The 20420-nt window shown below is 41.0% G+C and overlaps 2 protein-coding genes across 2 annotated transcripts; both read left to right on the top strand.

The window, feature by feature from the left end:
- Window positions 1–10999: 10999 nt before the first annotated feature.
- Window positions 11000–12387, top strand: LOC135541046 (caveolin-2-like). Its single transcript, XM_064967180.1, has 3 exons — window positions 11000–11360; window positions 11793–11980; window positions 12176–12387. The coding sequence occupies exons 1-3, from the start codon at window positions 11130–11132 to the stop codon at window positions 12324–12326; spliced, it is 570 nt and encodes a 189-aa protein (XP_064823252.1). The 5' UTR covers window positions 11000–11129; the 3' UTR covers window positions 12327–12387.
- A 3038-nt stretch (window positions 12388–15425) lies between these two features.
- On the top strand, window positions 15426–17676 carry LOC135541045 (caveolin-3-like). Its single transcript, XM_064967179.1, has 2 exons — window positions 15426–15704; window positions 16600–17676. Exons 1-2 carry the CDS (start codon window positions 15582–15584, stop codon window positions 16939–16941), a joined length of 465 nt encoding a protein of 154 aa, XP_064823251.1. The 5' UTR covers window positions 15426–15581; the 3' UTR covers window positions 16942–17676.
- Window positions 17677–20420: the final 2744 nt, after the last annotated feature.

Below are 20420 nucleotides of genomic sequence, written 5' to 3'. Positions count from 1 at the left end.
GATTGGCCATCACAAAGCCCTGACCTCAATGTGTGGGCAGAACTGAAAAAGCATGTGCGAGCAAGGAGGCCTACAACCTGACTCAGTTACACCAGCTCTTTTATTTTTTTTATTTATTTCACCTTTATTTAACCAGGTAGGCTAGTTGAGAACAAGTTCTCATTTACAACTGCGACCTGGCCAAGATAAAGCATAGCAGTGTGAACAGACAACACAGAGTTACACATGAAGTAAACAATTAACAAGTCAATAACACAGTAGAAAAAAAAGGGGAGTCTATATACAATGTGTGCAAAAGGCATGAGGAGGTAGGCGAATAATTACAATATTGCAGATTAACACTGGATTGATAAATGGTCATGTACAGGTAGAGATATTGGTGTGCAAAAGAGCAGAAAAGTAAATAAATAAAAACTGTGGGGATGAGGTATGTGAAAATGGGTGGGCTATTTACCAATAGATTATGTACAGCTGCAGCGATTGGTTAGCTGCTCAGATAGCTGATGTTTGAAGTTGGTGAGGGAGATAAAGGTCTCCAACTTCAGCAATTTTTGCAATTCGTTCCAGTCACAGGCAGCAGAGTACTGGAACGAAAGGCGGCCGAATGAGGTGTTGGCTTTAGGGATGATCAGGAGGAATGGGCCAAAATTTAGTCAACTTATTGTGGGAAGCTTGTGGAATGCTGTCTGAAACTTTTGACCCAAGTTAAACAATTTAAAGGCAATGCTACCAAATACTAATTGAGTGTATGCAAACTTCTGACCCACTGGGAATGTGATGAAAGAAATAAAAACTGAAATAAATCATTCTCTCTATTATTGTTCTGACATTTAATATTCTTAAAATAAAGTGGTGATCCTAACTGACCTACGACAGGTATTGTTTTACTAGGATTAAATGTCAGGAATTGTGAAAAACTGAATTTAAATGTATTTGGCTAAGGTGTACATAAACTTCTGACTTCAACTGTATATACAGGGGGTACCAGTACAGAGTCAATGTGCACGGGCACAGGTTAGTCGAGGTAATTGAGGTAATATGTACATGTAGGTAGAGGTAAAGTGACTATTTCTAGATAATAAACAGAGAGTAGTAACAGTGTTAAAATGGGGGGAGGGTTAGCTGTTCAGGAGTCTTATGGCTTGGGGGTAGAAGCTGTTAAGAAGCCTTTTTGGACCTAGAATGAGCACTCCGGTACCACTTGCCGAGGTCTTGGATGACAGGGAGCTTGACTCAAGTGATGTATTGGGCCGTACCCACTACCCTCTGTAGTGCCTTGCGGTCAGAGGCCGAGCAGTTGTCAAACCAGGCGGTGATGCAACCAGTCAGGATGCTCTTGATGGTGCAGCTGTAGAACTATTTGAGGATCTGAGGACATATGCCACATTTTGTCAATCTCCTGAATAGACGTTGTCGTGCCTTCTTTACGACTGTCTTGGTGTGTTTGGACCATGACAATTTGTTGGTGATGTGGACGCCAGGGAACTTGAATCTCTCAACCTGCTCAACTACAGGTCGAACTTTACAATGTTTTACTTAATCATGATCATGATGAAAGACAGTTTGTGTTTTAGATTTAAAGAAAATACATTTAAAAAAGCCACTTGTCTTTTCCTATTAGCACCGACTTTGCTGATAAATACTTTGTTAAGGGGAAAATATATCTGATACAATTGTGATGTTGTATTTTGTCTCACCTAAATGTCTATCTTAAATAAATGCACTAATTGTAAGTCACACTGGACAAGAGCGTATGCTAAATTACTAAAATGTAATGTGCAGATACCAACATTGTATTACGCAACACAGAATTCCAATAATCTGTTTCATTTCCCATAAACACACTTACCAAATATTTAACATAAACCAATTACAAAGCTAAAGCTTTCAGTGCCTATTATTTCCTTTCATACTTATTTTCTCAAAGTAAAAAATCAACAAGGTAGTAAGATAATATGGATACAGTGAACCACAGGATAACACCTGAACTGCTTACAGTTGTACAGCCACACTGACCATCACTATTACCCTGTTGAAGTTATAGAGAGTTGGGGAGCTGTCCATGGTGGTGAAACATGTACAACTCTATGACAGGGAACCAGATAAAAGCTTATTTAAACTGGTAAATATCTAACTCCAGTCCAGAGATAAACAAGTGGGGAGATGTAAAGTAAAGATGAAAGGCTCTCAGATGCTTGGACCCAGATAATAGATGACAATAGATAATAGATGACAGTGTCTGGCAGGGTCTGACAATCAGCACAGAGGGAGAGAAGCCTTGTGGAGAATATCAAGGGTTGGAGTCCTTGAATTGAATGTGTGTTTCTGGTATCAAAGTGATAGATGCATATTATCTGTATTATCTGTAAAATATTTTTGTATCTCTAAGTGTAGTACCTCCTTTATAAACATGTTAGTGGACAATACTAGGTTTCTTGGGTTGGAGTCATTGAATCTAATGAATGTCTCTAGCATCATAGAGATAGAGATGCATACATAAATACAAACATACATACATACTGTGTCTCTATCTCTATCTAGTTCTAGAATCCCCTTAGAACCTTGATAGTGGACTATATGACACACCCACGACCCTTTTTACTATGACCCAGTTTAACATCAAGTCCTTTTTGAAGTGTTTTTATTGGTCATGTGGGCGGTCCAACATCATGATAAGTGTAATTAGTAGACAACAAATGAGCCCTGGTCTCTACTTCCTCTGAAGCCCACCTGGCAATTATTGCATTGTTCCATTACTTTGAGCTCTACATAACCCTTAAATGCAATATCAATAAGCTGAATTGTATAATATTTTATTTTAGGTTCCTAAATAAAACATACATGACAAGATGACAGGGTGCAACTCTTATTTCCAAAGTCATCCTACCATTATATAGCTGAACTTTCATGTAATCCCACACCATGGCAATGTTCTCATTAACTGTAGTTAATCCAGTCTCTCGATACACCAGGTGGTATATTAATGTTTGAGATGTGAAGAAAAGATGACATTCAGTACTTGATCACAGTCAGAGATGAGCCGGTTCTTGAAAAGAAAGCTCTCGAGTTGCCATAGTAACCCAGAGTCTGGAGCAGCCCGAAATGTTAACTCAAAGACACTCTTTGTACAATCTTAACTTTTAATGGAAGAAAAACCCTACCCTCCATCTCCACTGATTTAACTTACTCAGTCATTACTGAGTAATTGTGAAAAAGATATGTGATATTTATTTGGTGAAGAGACTTTGAATTACAGTTGGACATAACATAAAGCACAGGTCAGACACAATTACACATTCCAACCACCATATTTTGGTACAGTTTCTCTACAGTTTTGAAACAACAATCTCAAGTTCACATTCCCACAAATGGAACAATGCAGTTTCTAAATAAATATAGTGCCTCTGAGATGCAACATTTCTAGGAAAAGTACTTAAAATGGTATATACAGTGCCTTGCGAACGTATTCGGCCCCCCTTGAACTTTGCGACCTTTTGCCACATTTCAGGCTTCAAACATAAAGATATAAAACTGTATTTTTTTGTGAAGAATCAACAACAAGTGGGACACAATCATGAAGTGGAACGACATTTATTGGATATTTCAAACTTTTTTAACAAATCAAAAACTGAAAAATTGGGCGTGCAAAATTAGGGTAAGTGTTAGGGTTAGGGTTATTGTTGAACTGGCATGTTGATATGAAGCTAGGGTAAGGATTAGGGTAAGTGTTAGGGTTAGGGTTATTGTTGAACTGGCATGTTGATATGAAGCTAGGGTAAGGATTAGGGTAAGTGTTAGGGTTAGGGTTATTGTTGAACTGGCATGTTGATATGAAGCTAGGGTAAGGATTAGGGTAAGTGTTAGGGTTAGGGTTATTGTTGAACTGGCATGGTGATATGAAGCTAGGGTAAGGATTAGCATGGTAAGTGTTAGGGTTAGGGTTATTGTTGAACTGGCATGTTGATATGAAGCTAGGGTAAGGATTAGGGTAAGTGTTAGGGTTAGGGTTATTGTTGAACTGGCATGTTGATATGAAGCTAGGGTAAGGATTAGGGTAAGTGTTAGGGTTAGGGTTATTGTTGAACTGGCATGTTGATATGAAGCTAGGGTAAGGATTAGGGTAAGTGTTAGGGTTAGGGTTATTGTTGAACTGGCATGTGGACATGAAGCGAGGGTGGGGGCTGTGCTTTGGCAAAGTAGGTGGGGTTATATCCTTCCTGTTTGGCCCTGTCCGGGGGTGTCCTCGGGTGGGGCCACAGTGTCTCCTGACCCCTCCTGTCTCAGCCTCCAGTATTTATGCTGCAGTTGTTTATGTGTCGGTGGGCTGGAGTCAGTTTGTTATATCTGGAGTACTTCTCCTGTCCAATTCGGTGTCCTGTGTGAATCTAAGTGTGCGTTCTCTAATTCTCTCCTTCTCTCACTCGGAGGACCTGAGCCCTAGGACCATGCCCCAGGACTACCTGACATGATGACTCCTTGCTGTCCCCAGTCCACCTGGCCGTGCTGCTGCTCCAGTTTCAACTGTTCTACCTTATTATTATTCGACCATGCTGGTCATTTATGAACATTTGAACATCTTGGCCATGTTCTGTTATAATCTCCAGCCGGAAGAGGACTGGCCACCCCACATATGCCCTCTCTAATTCTCTTTCTTTCTCTGTCTCGGAGGACCTGAGCCCTAGGACCATGCCCCAGGACTACCTGACATGATGACTCCTTGCTGTCCCCAGTCCACCTGGCCGTGCTGCTGCTCCAGTTTCAACTGTTCTACCTTATTATTATTCGACCATGCTGGTCATTTATGAACATTTGAACATCTTGGCCATGTTCTGTTATAATCTCTACCCGGCACAGCCAGAAGAGGACTGGCCACCCCACATAGCCTGGTTCCTCCAGGTTTCTTCCTAGGTTTTGCCTTTCTAGGGAGTTTTTCCTAACCACCGTGCATCTACACCTGCATTGCTTGCTGTTTGGGGTTTTAGGCTGGGTTTCTGTACAGCACTTTGAGATATCAGCTGATGTATGAAGGGCTATATAAATAAATTTGATTTGATTTGGGTAAGGATTAGGGTAAGTGTTAGGGTTAGGGTTATTGTTGAACTGGCATGTTGATATGAAGCTAGGGTAAGGATTAGGGTAAGTGTTAGGGTTAGGGTTATTGTTGAACTGGCATGTTGACATGAAGCTAGGGTAAGGATTAGGGTAAGTGTTAGGTATAGGGTTATTGTTGAACTGGCATGTTGATATGAAGCTAGGGTAAGGATTAGGGTAAGTGTTAGGGTTAGGGTTATTGTTGAACTGGCATGTTGATATGAAGCTAGGGTAAGGATTAGGGTAAGTGTTAGGGTTAGGGTTATTGTTGTTGAACTGGCATGGTGATATGAAGCTAGGGTAAGGATTAGGGTAAGTGTTAGGGTTAGGGTTATTGTTGAACTGGCATGGTGATATGAAGCTAGGGTAAGGATTAGGGTAAGTGTTAGGGTTAGGGTTATTGTTGAACTGGCATGGTGATATGAAGCTAGGGTAAGGACTGGGTAAGTGTTAGGGTTAGGGTTATTGTTGAACTGGCATGTTGATATGAAGCTAGGGTAAGGATTAGGGTAAGTGTTAGGGTTAGGGTTATTGTTGAACTGGCATGTTGATATGAAGCTAGGGTAAGGATTAGGGTAAGTGTTAGGGTTAGGGTTATTGTTGAACTGGCATGTTGATATGAAGCTAGGGTAAGGATTAGGGTAAGTGTTAGGTGTTAGGGTTATTGTTGAACTGGCATGTGGACATGAAGCGAGGGTGGGGGCTGTGCTTTGGCAAAGTAGGTGGGGTTATATCCTTCCTGTTTGGCCCTGTCCGGGGGTGTCCTCGGGTGGGGCCACAGTGTCTCCTGACCCCTCCTGTCTCAGCCTCCAGTATTTATGCTGCAGTTGTTTATGTGTCGGTGGGCTGGAGTCAGTTTGTTATATCTGGAGTACTTCTCCGGTCCAATTCGGTGTCCTGTGTGAATCTAAGTGTGCGTTCTCTAATTCTCTCCTTCTCTCTCTCGGAGGACCTGAGCCCTAAGACCATGCCCCAGGACTACCTGACATGATGACTCCTTGCTGTCCCCAGTCCACCTGGCCGTGCTGCTGCTCCAGTTTCAACTGTTCTACCTTATTATTATTCGACCATGCTGGTCATTTATGAACATTTGAACATCTTGGCCATGTTTTGTTATAATCTCCAGATGGAAGAGGACTGGCCACCCCACATATGCTCTCTCTAATTCTCTTTCTTTCTCTCTCTCGGAGGACCTGAGCCCTAGGACCATGCCCCAGGACTACCTGACATGATGACTCCTTGCTGTCCCCAGTCCACCTGGCCGTGCTGCTGCTCCAGTTTCAACTGTTCTACCTTATTATTATTCGACCATGCTGGTCATTTATGAACATTTGAACATCTTGGCCATGTTCTGTTATAATCTCTACCCGGCACAGCCAGAAGAGGACTGGCCACCCCACATAGCCTGGTTCCTCTCTAGGTTTCTTCCTAGGTTTTGCCTTTCTAGGGAGTTTTTCCTAACCACCGTGCATCTACACCTGCATTGCTTGCTGTTTGGGGTTTTAGGCTGGGTTTCTGTACAGCACTTTGAGATATCAGCTGATGTACGAAGGGCTATATAAATAAATTTGATTTGATTTGGGTAAGGATTAGGGTAAGTGTTAGGGTTAGGGTTATTGTTGAACTGGCATGTTGATATGAAGCTAGGGTAAGCTAGGGTAAGGAGTTAGGGTAAGTGTTAGGGTTAGGGTTATTGTTGAACTGGCATGGTGATATGAAGCTAGGGTAAGGATTAGGGTAAGTGTTAGGGTTAGGGTTATTGTTTATGAAGCTAGGGTAAGGATTAGGGTAAGTGTTAGGTTAGGGTTATTGTTGAACTGGCATGTTGATATGAAGCTAGGGTAAGGATTAGGGTAAGTGTTAGGGTTAGGGTTATTGTTGAACTGGCATGTTGATATGAAGCTAGGGTAAGGATTAGGGTAAGTGTTAGGTATAGGGTTATTGTTGAACTGGCATGTTGATATGAAGCTAGGGTAAGGATTAGGGTAAGTGTTAGGGGGTTATTGTTGAACTGGCATGTTGATATGAAGCTAGGGTAAGGATTAGGGTAAGTGTTAGGGTTAGGGTTATTGTTGAACTGGCATGGTGATATGAAGCTAGGGTAAGGATTAGGGTAAGTGTTAGGGTTAGGGTTATTGTTGAACTGGCATGGTGATATGAAGCTAGGGTAAGGATTAGGGTAAGTGTTAGGGTTAGGGTTATTGTTGAACTGGCATGGTGATATGAAGCTAGGGTAAGGACTGGGTAAGTGTTAGGGTTAGGGTTATTGTTGAACTGGCATGTTGATATGAAGCTAGGGTAAGGATTAGGGTAAGTGTTAGGGTTAGGGTTATTGTTGAAGCTAGGGTAAGGATTAGAATTAGGGTACATTTTAGGATTAGGGTTGAACTGGCATGTGGACATGAAGCTAGGGTAAGGGTTATGATTAGGGTACATTTTAGGATTAGGGTTGAACTGGCATGTGGACATGAAGCTAGGGTAAGTGTTAGGTTTAGGGTACATTTTAGGATTAAGGTTGAACTGGCATGTGGACATGAAGCTCGGGTTAGGGTTATGTTTAGGGCAAGGAGTTTTTCTGTGGTCATGTAACCTGAACAAGAATAACTCTGGCCCCTAAACCCTTATTATAGCCAATGGAGTTTTTGCTGGTCAGGTCACAATAGCCTACTTATGATGCTGAGGCTTCGGAATCTGAAAAGGTTTAGACCTTTCTTGTCTTCTCTTGACCACACATCATCACCTGCTTAACTTGTGATTTCCTCACCACGTCAATAGCCAGAGATATACATGGTATCCATGGGCAGCTGGGAAAGCATGGACATGTTCATACAGTACTGATGGCCCTATAACACAATACTTCACTCACAGCAATGGGTTTTACTGTAAGTCTACTATAAGACCTAGAAAATCTCTCACTTCCACAATGTACAACATGTCTATGGGACATCTGGTCTGGAGCTGGGGGCTCTATTGGGCTGCAGCCTGTAGACATTTTTTTTGGGGGGGGGGGGTAGATCAGATGGAATATTGCAGATAGATTGTGGCTTCTATCAATGTAATTGTCTGCATAATTTCCAATCCCCAATAAATATATTTTTGTAAATATACACTACCATTCAAAAGTTTTGGTTCACTTAGAAATGTCCATGTTTTTGAAAGAAAAGCACATTTTCTGTTCATTAAAATATCATCAAATTGATAAGAAATACAGTGTAGACATTGTTAATGTTTTAAATGACTATTGTAGCTGGGAATGGCAGATTTTTTATGGAATATCTACATAGGTGTACAGAGACACATTATCAGCAACCATCACCCCTGTGTTCCGACAGCACATTGTGTTAGCTAATCCAAGTTTATCATTTTGAAAGGCTAATTGATCATTAGAAAACCCTTTTGCAATTATGTTAGCACAGCTGAAAACTGTTGTGATCATTAAAGAAGCAATAACCTGGCCTTCTTTAGACGAGTTGAGTATCTAGTGCAAAAGCATTTGTGGGTTCAATTACAGGCTCAAAATGGCTATAAACAAAGACCTTTCTTCTGAAACTTGTCAGTCTATTATTTTTCATAGAAATGAAGGCTATTCCATGCGAGAAATTGCCAGGAAACTGAAGATCTAATACAATGTTGTGTACTACTCCCTTTACAGAACAGCGCAAACTGGCTCTAACCAGAATACAAAGAGGAGTGGGAGGCCCCGGTGCACAACTGAGCAAGAGGGCAAGTACATTAGAGTGTCTAGTTTGAGAAACAGATGCCTCACAAGTCCTCAACAAGTCCTCAACTGTCATGAAATAGTACCCACAAAACACCAGTCTCAATGACCCACCAATCCTGAAGAATTGCAGGAACATTCTCCTGGAACAGGGTGATGAAATCAATAGTGAAGAGGTGACTCGGGGATGCTGGCCATCTAGGCAGAGTTCCTCTGTCCAGTGTCTGTGTTCTTTTGCCCATCTTAGTTTTTTATTTTTATTGGCCAGTCTTAGATATGGCTTTTTCTTTGCAACTCTGCCTAGAGGGCCATCCCTCATCCCGAACCATTACTATATCATCGATCAATTGACTATGACTTTTCAAATCATCCAGCAGTGCTATCTGCAGAGTTATCTCCGAGTAAGTTTTGCAATTTTTCAAATTGTGAACCTGCGACCAAAATCAATCTACATATGGGCAGTACCAAAACAAGTAGTCTCTTCGCAGCAAAATCTGCAGAGCTGAGATGGTTGTATCTCCAATATATATAACATTTTATTGGTTGCAAGAATTTGATATTATAATTTATATTGAAAAACTCTACATTTTGAATCCGGCTACGTTTTGTGTACCAGTTCATAAATCATGTGCCATGGAATATGTACTTTGAAATCTCCTCCCAATTATTTTGTAACCTGTATGGTGCAGCTGTCAATTTCTTGGTCCTGGTATACTTTTTTATTTATCACAATTTTCTTTAGCCAATTTTGGTCTTTAATGCAGGGCAGACAGACAAGTTCCTTTCCACTTGTCTCCATTTTTGCAGCCTTTACACAGTTTAGTTGACCCTCTTCTTCTTCTGAGTATGGGTGGCACGGGGGGCTGCTGAGAGAGGACAGCCCATAGTAATGGTCGGTACAGAGTAAATGGAATGGCTTCAAACACATGCTTCCCATGTGTTTGAAGTACAGCATTTGATACCATTCCACTCATTCCATTCCAGCCATTCCCACAAGCTCGTCCTCCACAATAAAGGTGCCACCAATGTCCTTTGATGAGTATTATAGATAGATTAACTGACATCTCGAAAATGATGCGCGTGCTTCAATGCGGCAGAAGTCCATGTATTGGTGTGACTCAAGCATTTCACTACATCTGCAATAACATCTGCTAAATATGTATGTGACCAATACAATTTGATTTGATTCTGAATGGCAAGAAACTGCCATGTGGGGAATCATAATCATAATGGCTCTTTTCAGACAGTTTTATCTTGTTTTTGTTTTGAGGTGTTTTGACTGATTTCATGTCAATGCTAGGATGGAAAAAATTCCTAAAAATCAAATAAAATTATTTATTTGAGAGACAACAAGTGATCATTGCGCAAATGCATTTATGTTTTCAATAAACATTGGAGTCTAAATATAGTTTACATTTTGTCAACAATCTAAGTTTTGCCCCATAGTTGCACACATGTTGGTTTTGTGGCTGTCCATTAGGAACAAAATGGGAGCAAATGGGCTGAAACAGGGAGGAAATATCTGAACTTGTCAATTAAGAATAATTGTTTTAATTTTCTGTTGCAAAGCATTTTTCTACAGTGTGCACTAATGAATACGACCCTGGACTGGTTTGCATTACGTTCCTGTGGGACCTGGGCCAGGTAAAGTTACTACTTCTAATAAGCCACAGAGTGCATGGCAGGCTAATCATCACCAAGTCAATGATATCACAACAATGAGTAACCTATCTATTTTAGGTGTCCATATTGAAATGTGTTTGTGAGATCATGTTGCCATATCACTATGACATTCATATCACAGTTTAGTCCTACTGTAGGAAACGTTCCACGTTCTTCTTTTCATATCAAGTGGAGAGTTTAAAAAAGTATCCTGCAGAGTTCCCAATCTGAGTTATCTCTATTGGATCAGATGGGCAGGGTAGATCACTGTATGATCATAGGAGCAGTCTGTATATAGTCCTCTCTCTAGGTATTTATATCCTGCAGCAGGGAGTGTCTCTCCCCTCTCCCCTCTCCTCTCTCCCTGGGTATGGGGAAGTGATCCACACACCAAAGCCCCTTTGAAAATTCCAACCAGGCCAGTCTCACTTTCCCAATATAAACCATTGCTGCTAGCCACACCCATGTGAACAGCCTGGTGGCCATCCTCTGTCTGAAAGTGTCACAGTTTGACAGTGTGGTGTGAGTGTGTAGGTATGTGTGTAGGCAGAGTGAGTCTTTCTGGTCCTCTAACTCTCTACACTCCCATATTTGAATAATTTTTGTATTTAATTGAAATTCATTCTAAAAACAGTAGTTGTTCCCTTGAAAAGGCACCATGATGAGAAAGACAGATCCAGTGGAGACAAATATTGACCTGGGAGACACTGATGATGAAGACCTTGATGCAGACCTGTATGAGGAACATGAGGAGCCGCAGCTGCTATGGAAGGCTGAACTGGGGGACAGGATGGATGAGGTGGAAGCTGTGTCCCCGTTAGTGGATCTTAGTGACACCAAGTCCCTCCTGAATGAGAGAGACCCTCGAGGAGTCAACGAGTGTTCGAAGGTATTTCACACAACCTCACATCAATGCATCAACCCATAAAAACAGGAGATAACTGCTAACCAGACAACATTTGTGTTGTGTTAATACATGTTTGTCAATTTGAATGACTTCATGAACTAGTTCTTTGTGCTTTCAGGATTGTACACTGAAACGGGTAACACTGTCACAAGCTTGATATAAGGTGCTGTTTTTTCAATCAAATTACCTGTCTTAACCCAATTAGTTAAACATAATTACTTAAACGATCAAACAAATCTGAAGAGTATTATATTTCTATAAACATGTGGCATGTCCCAGTTGTTTTTTGTATACTTGCACTGCCCTCTGGTGGTCATGTCATTGACTGCAAGTTTATCTATATTTTCCTTTGAGTGTCAAAAACAAACTGTCTGTCTATAAACAATCACCCCAAGATTATGATTCTGCCTCTAGGTGAGCTTTGAGGATGTGATAGCAGAGCCAGCGTCAGTACGTAGCGGAGACAGAGTGTGGATCTGGAGCAACGCCCTGTTCGAGGTTACCAGGGTCTGGATCTACCGCATAGTGACCGTCCTGCTGGCAGTCCCTGTGTCCATCATCACCGGACTGATATTTGCCATCCTCAGCTTCCTACACATATGGTAGGTCTATAATATCAGTTCACTGTTCACTGAATACAATACATGCCAACTGGGCACAGATGTCATTTCAATGAAATGACGTTGAACCAACATGAAATAGACGTTGAAATGACATCTGTGCCCAGTGGGTGAATCATAAGTTACCATCTTGAAACTCTTCTCTTACTCCCTGTATTCTCTATCTAATCCTGAAAGGTTCTCTAGCCCATTCGTGCATCCTATCCTTATAATCACACACTGGCTGCAGAGCCTATGGAGCATCGTACTGGACATTGGTGTCCGCCCATTCCTCACTAGTGCAGCAAAGTGCTACGATGGAATCAGACTTCGCCTGACTCTGGAATGACAGAATATTGGACCTTCACTCAGGATTTGGAATATGGGCTTGTTCCCAATGTTACCCTACTATGGAATGTCTTCTTGGGAGACTATCAGGCCTGGGCAAAGTATTTGTAGGATGCTCTAGGATCAGACCAGGGGCACAACTACAGGCTTTGTGGTGGATCATGGGATCTTACAACTGAACTGAGATCAGTGTGATTGATCAAAACTGGATACTTTTTAAAAACAATTTCCAACAAGGTGATTGGTTACTTATCTGAGATGTCGTCAGAAGTTAAGGTGAAAAGGGGAATGTGTAAAAGATTCACACTCATTTAGGATAATGTTGTATCTGGTATGCACTTGAACTGTGCTTTGAGTTGTCCTTTTCTCATGTGATAGTGTCAGGTGATTCCCATGTTTGATGAGCACATTCAGTATTATTCAGACAGCACTGGTGTATAGTGTTATTTAAATAAAACCTGATAACACAGTTCAAAATGTGACTCCACAATTTTTTGTGGTATAGTAGAACATTAACGTTTACTATGGCTTTACTTTTATCATATATATTCTGATGAAAATTGGATTGCAGGATATCTAAAATAAAGTGTTAAAGATTTTGATCAATATGCAGCAATATCAGATTTGTTTTCATATACAAAACCATTCAATTGAAATATCCCCTATTCTTCTAAGAGACACAACTTTTCTCAATATCAATGTTGTACTCAATACAGTAATACGATTCAAGTAGATGGGTTCTTGTTATTGTATTATGACCTGATTATGTCATCAGCCATTCTTATGCTAACATCTAGTACCTCATTACATCTTCACTTCACAGCTCAGGGTCTGGACGCTGCTCTCTTCCTCCCTGGAAAGGCCCCTGCCTTCCCAGAATAGGAAATGGGGCACTTCAATTAATTAAACAAGCACAGGCAAACTCCCTGTATTTGAAGTGAATCGTGTTTCACACACACAACTGGCCTGAATGTTTATTGCTTGACAGTACTCAGTGGTACCACTCAAGACCTCCTCTATGAGGTGAGGAGTTTGTCCTGTAGTGAATGTTATCATGAGAAAAGCAGATTTTACATAATCAGGTCACCATGGGTGAGAAGGAATATATCAAACGTTTGGATTTTACTGTACCACTTTTAAAAAACAAAATATCCTCCCAATGGACTTGATAAACAACCAGAGGAAACTATGGTTGACATTTTGTTTTGTTTTAAACCATTTCATAATAAAGTCATTCTACCATTTGATAACTGTATATTACACAATTCTTACAATGAATTTGGAGATAGAAAGTGTTAATTTAAATAACTAATATTATCCTAAAATGCCTGAATTCGATTATTGTTCCTAAATCCAGGTGGCGGCCAAAATCTAAATTGTGCCTGGGCTGGAATAATACATTATGGCGTTTCTCTTGCATTTCAAAGATGATTTTTTTTTTTAAATGCATGTTTTTTTCTTTGTATTATCTTTACCAGATCGAATGTGTTATATTCTCCTAAATTAATTTTGCATTTACACAAACTTCAAAATGTTTCCTTTCAAATGGTATCAAGAATATGCATATCATTGCTTCAGGTCCTGAGCTACATGCAGTTAGATTTTGGTATGTCATTTTAGGCGAACATTTAAAAAAAGGCTCGGATCATTAAGAGGTTTTTAAGCCAATAGTTGGGAGGTGGGGAATTTAATATCATGATGATTACTTACTATATACTGTGTATTCATTGCAGTATTTTGTGATTGCTATGGACACACAGGTTTCCATTGTACTGTCCATTTGTGGTTGCTATGGAAACACAGGTTTGAGTGACAAGAAAAAACAGGCAGACCTTCATGGTATATTTCATTTGTGGTTGTTATGGAAATACAGGTTTGTGACAGGAAAAAAAAGTGAGCCATGCATGATATATTCCAACATCATCAGCATGCTACATCTCCTGCCAAGTTGTTTATTTTAGGTGAGTCTCAGGTTTTATGAGTTTAACGCTAGAAAGCATTTTGATGCTGTTTATGCCCACCGTCCACTCTCAACTTAACGTGTGGTAGTAAATGTATCACAAACTCAAAATGCTTAGGTCTACATGTCAGTCTCAGATCTTTGCACAGTTCTCTGTCTTATCAGCAGATCCACCTGCTCAATCATATATGACAAGTCTCTCCATGGAGGGACTAACCAGAACATGTCTTGGTAGTGTATCATAAGGCATTATATATAGCTGCATCGTGGAAAGTGTCATCCAATTCTCTGTACGGACCTCACTTGTCTATATCTGAGCATTGCTATATGGTTGGTGGCACCTTAATTGGGGAGAACAGGCTAGTGGTAATGGCTGGACCAGATCAAGTGGAATGGAATTAAATTCATCAAATATGTTTGATGCCATTCCATTTGCTATGAATCTGGCTATTATTATACCCTTAGCAGACTCCTGTGATCTTCACACTATATTGGGCTACAGTAATTACTATGGTGAACCATCAGGGATGTGTGAAATGCAACATAGGTCTGTTTTTTCCTTTAAGAAATGCTTAGGGTCCCAGTGTGAGGTATGGCATGAATGTTGAATGAGAATGGGCCTTACTCGTGTGTGTGGGTGGTTTGGTTTTACTATCATTGTGGGGACCAGAAGTCCTCACAAGAATAGTAAAATAAGGAAAATTAGGACAAGTGGAAACATTTTGCCAGTCCCCACAAGGAAAGAATATCTTTAAGGCTTAGGGGATAGGTTGAGGGTTAAGGTTACAATTAGTGTTAGGTTAGGGGTTAAGGTTTAGGGATTGAGGTTAGGGAAAATAGGATTTTGAATGGGAATCAATTGTTTGGTCCCCACAAGGATATTAAAATAATGTGTGTATGTGTGTGTGTTCATTCTTTGGTGTGTTTACAAGATGTTTATAAGCGATTATTAACAAGAATTTGTTGTAGTCAACAAAGTATGTGTGTAACTGTAGGCTATATGTTGTGTATTTGTGTGTTTGTGCTATGCTATGGCTACCGTGGTTACAGTTTGACAGGACAGCTAGGGGCAGCTGCCTGCTGGGTGCTGTTGGCATTCCAGGAGTGACATCACAGTGAGGGGAAATCCAGAAGCCTGGGTGCAGCCACTCCCTGTCCCACTCCCCACACTGCCTCTTTGACCACTACAGCTACCACTGCCCAGCTCCAGGATAACTACCAGCCTTACTGAGACCGCTCTTCTCGGACCCCTCTACACTGCCTCGTACCTCTCTGCCCCTCTCCTTTCAATAGCATATGACTGCAACCATGGCTGACATCAACAATGGTTATGAACAAAGGTTTCAGGCAAACGGACATCATAAAGAGATTGACCTGATCAACAGAGACCCCAAGCAAGTCAACGAGGATGTAGTGAAGGTAGGCTATATTACATTTAGTGTGTGTGTGTGTGTGTGTGTGTGTGTGTGTGTGTGTGTGTGTGTGTGTGTGTGTGTGTGTGTGTGTGTGTGCGTGCGTGCGTGCGTGCGTGCGTGTGCGTGCTCGTGCACCAGAAGTGCTATCCTTTGGGTTACTATTGTGACCATCAAATGTTCCCTGAAACAGCCTGTATCCCTGTAGCTCTTATCAACCCAGCTACAGATAGTGGCTCTATTTCTGGGAAGGCAAACACAAGGGCAGTGGAACGCAATGTTTATCTGCCATAATTGCCATCATGGAATTTGTTCTAATACATGTTTTTACATAATGTCTTTGATGGTTTTCTCTGGTATTCTTTGATTTGCTAATGAATCATTAGGCTTTTATAGTTTTTATGGTTTTAATGGTTTTTCTGTCTTTTAGGTTTTTTATGGATTTTATGGCCCTCTGTATATATTCAGTAAGTTTATTTATAGTTACGGGTAGTGGTGTCAGATGGACTGCAGCTTACAAATTCCTTTCCTTTAATTAGATCTGTGACTTTAAAACAGGCGGATTGTTAGAAAGAGAATGTCTATCTATTCATGTTGTAGGAATGTATCCAATTGCCTTATACAGTATTTACTCATGATAGATGATTTTGCTTGGGACAGTGAGAGGTTTCAAGCAATATAATACAGCAGTTTTTAACTGAGCTAAAAGAAGGTTCAGCTGCTGATGGCTGTAACATAATGTACTACAATACCCATAATGTGTTGCGTAAGATATTAGGTTTTAACTTAGTAAAGATATTCCTGAAGCTAACATAGTGGTGTCCTGTCTCATTGCCGTTGGTGTCAGAAGCTGGACCCTTTTATCAATTACAGTACAATGGCCTCTCTGTCTCCCCCTGCAGGTGGACTTTGAGGATGTGATCGCTGAGCCTGATGGGACTCACAGTCTGGATGGGGTGTGGAAAGCCAGTTACACCACCTTCACTGTGTCCAAATACTGGTGCTACCGCATCCTATCAGCCATTTTGGGGATCCCAGTGGCTCTGCTGTGGGGCTTCCTATTCGCTTGCCTCTCCTTCTGCCACATCTGGGCCGTTGTGCCATGTATTAAAAGCTGTCTGATCGAGTCCCAGTGTCTGAGCCGTATCTACTCCCTGGCCATCCACACCTTCTGTGACCCCCTGTTCGAAGCCCTGGCAAAAATATTCTCAAGTGTTCGGGTGGTGCTACGGAAGGAGGTGTAGGGTTCAGAAGCATGGGAATGGGACAGGGAGGAAGTGGTTAGGCTGCTCTCCACCCATTTTTTAGCAGATGCTCTCAGCTACATTAACTTACAGTTAGTGAATTCATCTTAAGATAGCTAGCTGAGACAACCACATATCACAGTTATCAGCAAATACAGTGCTAGTAGGAAAAGACAACTGTATGTTTTTTTTTGGGGGGGGGTGGCTGAGATGTCTTATTTAATATGGTCTTTGTAGAGGAAGGGTTTCAGACATTTTTTCGGAAGATGGGCAGGGACTCTGCTGTCCTAGCACCAGGGGGAAGCTGGTTCCACCATTGGGGTACCAGGACAGAGAAGACTTTGACTGGGCTGAGCGGGAGCGGACCTCCTGTAGGGGTGAGATGAACAGGAGGCCAGAGGTGCCAGAATGGAGTGCTCTGCAGTATGCCACATAGGCTACTTCCCTGGCCTCTTGTCTGACTGCTGATGCTGGGTCTGGGTCTGACCCATCTTTCAAACAGAGTTTGTGATAGATTATTGGGATATCAAAGATACGTTATTGTTATTTGTCTATCGATTATTGTGTTCAATCAGAAGACAATAAGAAGAGTGCTCGCATCTGGGTGCCATCGATGGGGGGTAATCCATGGTCTATACAACATGGTACACGACAAACAACACTCATCCATGCTTGATTGATTTGATACTTAAGTATATTCCATGCTCTATTCCATGGTCATTTTTCACATGTTGATGCTACAATAAATTACTTGTTTAATGTTCCAGGTATATGTGATGTCTGTCTTTAGCGCTCGTTGTGACATAGAATCTTCCTACAGTACTGTATGTAACTGATTTGGAAAAAATTCAGTGAAAGAATTCCCGGTATGCTCAGGCAAGGGTGAGGCCAGATAGATCTACACAAACATGTCTCAGTGCCAGTGGTGAAGGTTATATGTAACATACAGTATCTATAGTTGAAGTCGGAGGTTTACATACCCTTAGATTGGAGTCATTAAAACTAGTTTTTCATCCACTCCACAAATTTCTTGTTAACAAACTATAGTTTTGTCAAGTCGGTTAGGACATCCACTATGTTAATGACACTCATTTTACCAACAATTGTTTACAGACAGATTATTTCACTTATAATTCACTGTATCACAATTCCAGTGGGCCAGAAGTTTACATAGACTAAGTTGACTGTGCCTTTAAACATATTGGAAAATTCCAGAATATGATGTAATGGCTTTAGAAGCTTTGAAGAGGCCAATTGACATCATTTGAGTCAATTGGAGGTGTACCTGTGGATGTATTTCAAGGACTACCTTCAAACTCAGTGTCTCTTTGCTTGACATCATGGGAAAATCAAAGAAATCAGCCAAGACCTCAGAAAATACATTGTAGACCCACAAGTCTGGTTTATCCTTGGGAGAAATTTCCAAATGCCTGAAGGTACCACGTTCATCTGTACAAACAACAGAATGCAAGTATAAACACCATGGGACCACGCAGTTGTCATACCGCTCAGGAAGGAGATGTGTTCTGTCTCATAGAGATGAACGTACTTTGGTGCGAAAAGTGCAAATCAATCCCAGAACAACAGCAAAGGACCTTGTGAAGATGCTGGAGGAAACAGGTACAAAACTATATATATCCACAGTAAAACGAGTCCTATATCGACATAACCTGAAAGGTTGCTCAACAAGGAGGAAGCCACTGCTCCAAAACCGACATAAAAAAGCCAGACTACGGTTTGCAACTGCACATGGGGACAAAGATCATACTTTTTTGAGAAATGTCCTCTGATCTGATTAAAATAGAACTGTTTGGCCATAATGACCAGCGTTATGTTTGGAGGAAAAAGGGGGAGGCTTGCAAGCCGAAGAACACCATCCCAACCGTGAATCACGGGGGTGGCAGCATGTTGTGTAGGTGATTTGCTGCAAGAGGGACGGGTGCACTTCGCAAAATAGATGGCATCATGAAGGATGAAAATTATATGGATATGTTGAAGCAACATCTCAAGACATCAGTCAGGAAGTTAGAGCTTGGTCGCAAATGGTTCAACCAAATGGACAACGACCTCAAACATATTTCCAAAGTTGTAGCAAAATGGCTTAAGGACAACAAAGTCAAGGTATTGGAGTGGCCATCACAAAGCCCTGACCTCAATCCTATAGAACATTTGTGGGCAGAACTGAAAAAGTGTGTGGGAGCAAGGAGGCCTACAAACCTGACTCAATTACACCAGCTCTGTCAGGAGGAATGGGCCAAATTTCACCCAACTTATTGTGGGAAGCTTGTGGAAACCTACCTGAAACGTTTGACCTAAGTTAAACAATTGAATGGCAATGCTACCAAATACTAATTGAGTGTATGGAAACTTCTGACTCACTGGGAATGTGATGAAAGAAATAAAAGCTGAAATAAATCATTCTCTCTACTATTATTCTGACATTTCACATTCTTAAAATTAAGTGGTGATCCTGACTGACCAAAGACAGAGAATGTTTACTAGGATTAAATGTAAGGAATTGTGAACAACTGAGTTTAAATGTACTTGGCTAAGGTGTATGTAAACCTCCAACTTCAACTGCATGTGTGTGTGACATGGAATTGCAATATATAGGAATTCACTGCATGTTTATCCAAGTCAAAGAAGAATCTGATGATCGAGAGATTGCCTGTAAAAAGATGCCAAGTTTGGATTTATACATCCCATCTAACGTATCAACAAATGAGGAGGAATATTCTGTTTTCTGATCTAAAGATACACCATTAAATCCTCTACGTTAAACATTTAAAAAAGTGTCATCACTCCAAGGTACACTCCAGACACGGCTCTGTAAACACAAAGGTTATAACCGACACCAGGGTCGTGTTCATTAGGCATCAAATGGAAGAAAATGGATTGAAACAGGGAGTGACTACCTATCCTTGTCCAGTAGGAAACATTCATTTTAGATTTACATTTCAAAATGCTTTAAAGCATGTTCCGTTACGTGCCCTGGTGAACACGTCCCAGTTACAAAGAAAGTCCACTGAAAGATATTTATAATTAACCCAAGATAGATTGTCTGTGTCGTTTGCAGTAGGATAAAATAATGCATAGTGGGCAGGACAAGCAAAGAAGTGGGCAAAGCCAAGCATGAACTAGCGAGATCCTATTGCTGTGTTGTAGCATTTATTTGCATATTTCCGTTATGGAACCCCTCGTCTGTGAAGTGCGTATGTGCACAAACTCAATTCGACCTTGCACTCCTAAACAATGCCATTTTTTTTTTACTTTGGCAAAGTGTCAAGTCTATAAAACTTGCGCTGTGTTCGTAACAGATTCTAGGTTTGGGAACATAAAAAGTTTCACCTAGTTCCATATCATATTTGGTGGTGAGAAAACATTCTAAACGGACGCTTCAATGGATGCTTATGGCCTCTGTGACGTGGCTGGGTTATACCTTCTGACTGTAACCACACTTTTCTGAAAGACCTACAAAC

Source organism: Oncorhynchus masou, chromosome 6 (genome assembly GCF_036934945.1).
Source record: "Oncorhynchus masou masou isolate Uvic2021 chromosome 6, UVic_Omas_1.1, whole genome shotgun sequence".
NCBI classification, from domain to species: Eukaryota; Metazoa; Chordata; class Actinopteri; order Salmoniformes; family Salmonidae; genus Oncorhynchus; species Oncorhynchus masou.
This window is presented reverse-complemented; position numbering and strand designations above follow the sequence as displayed.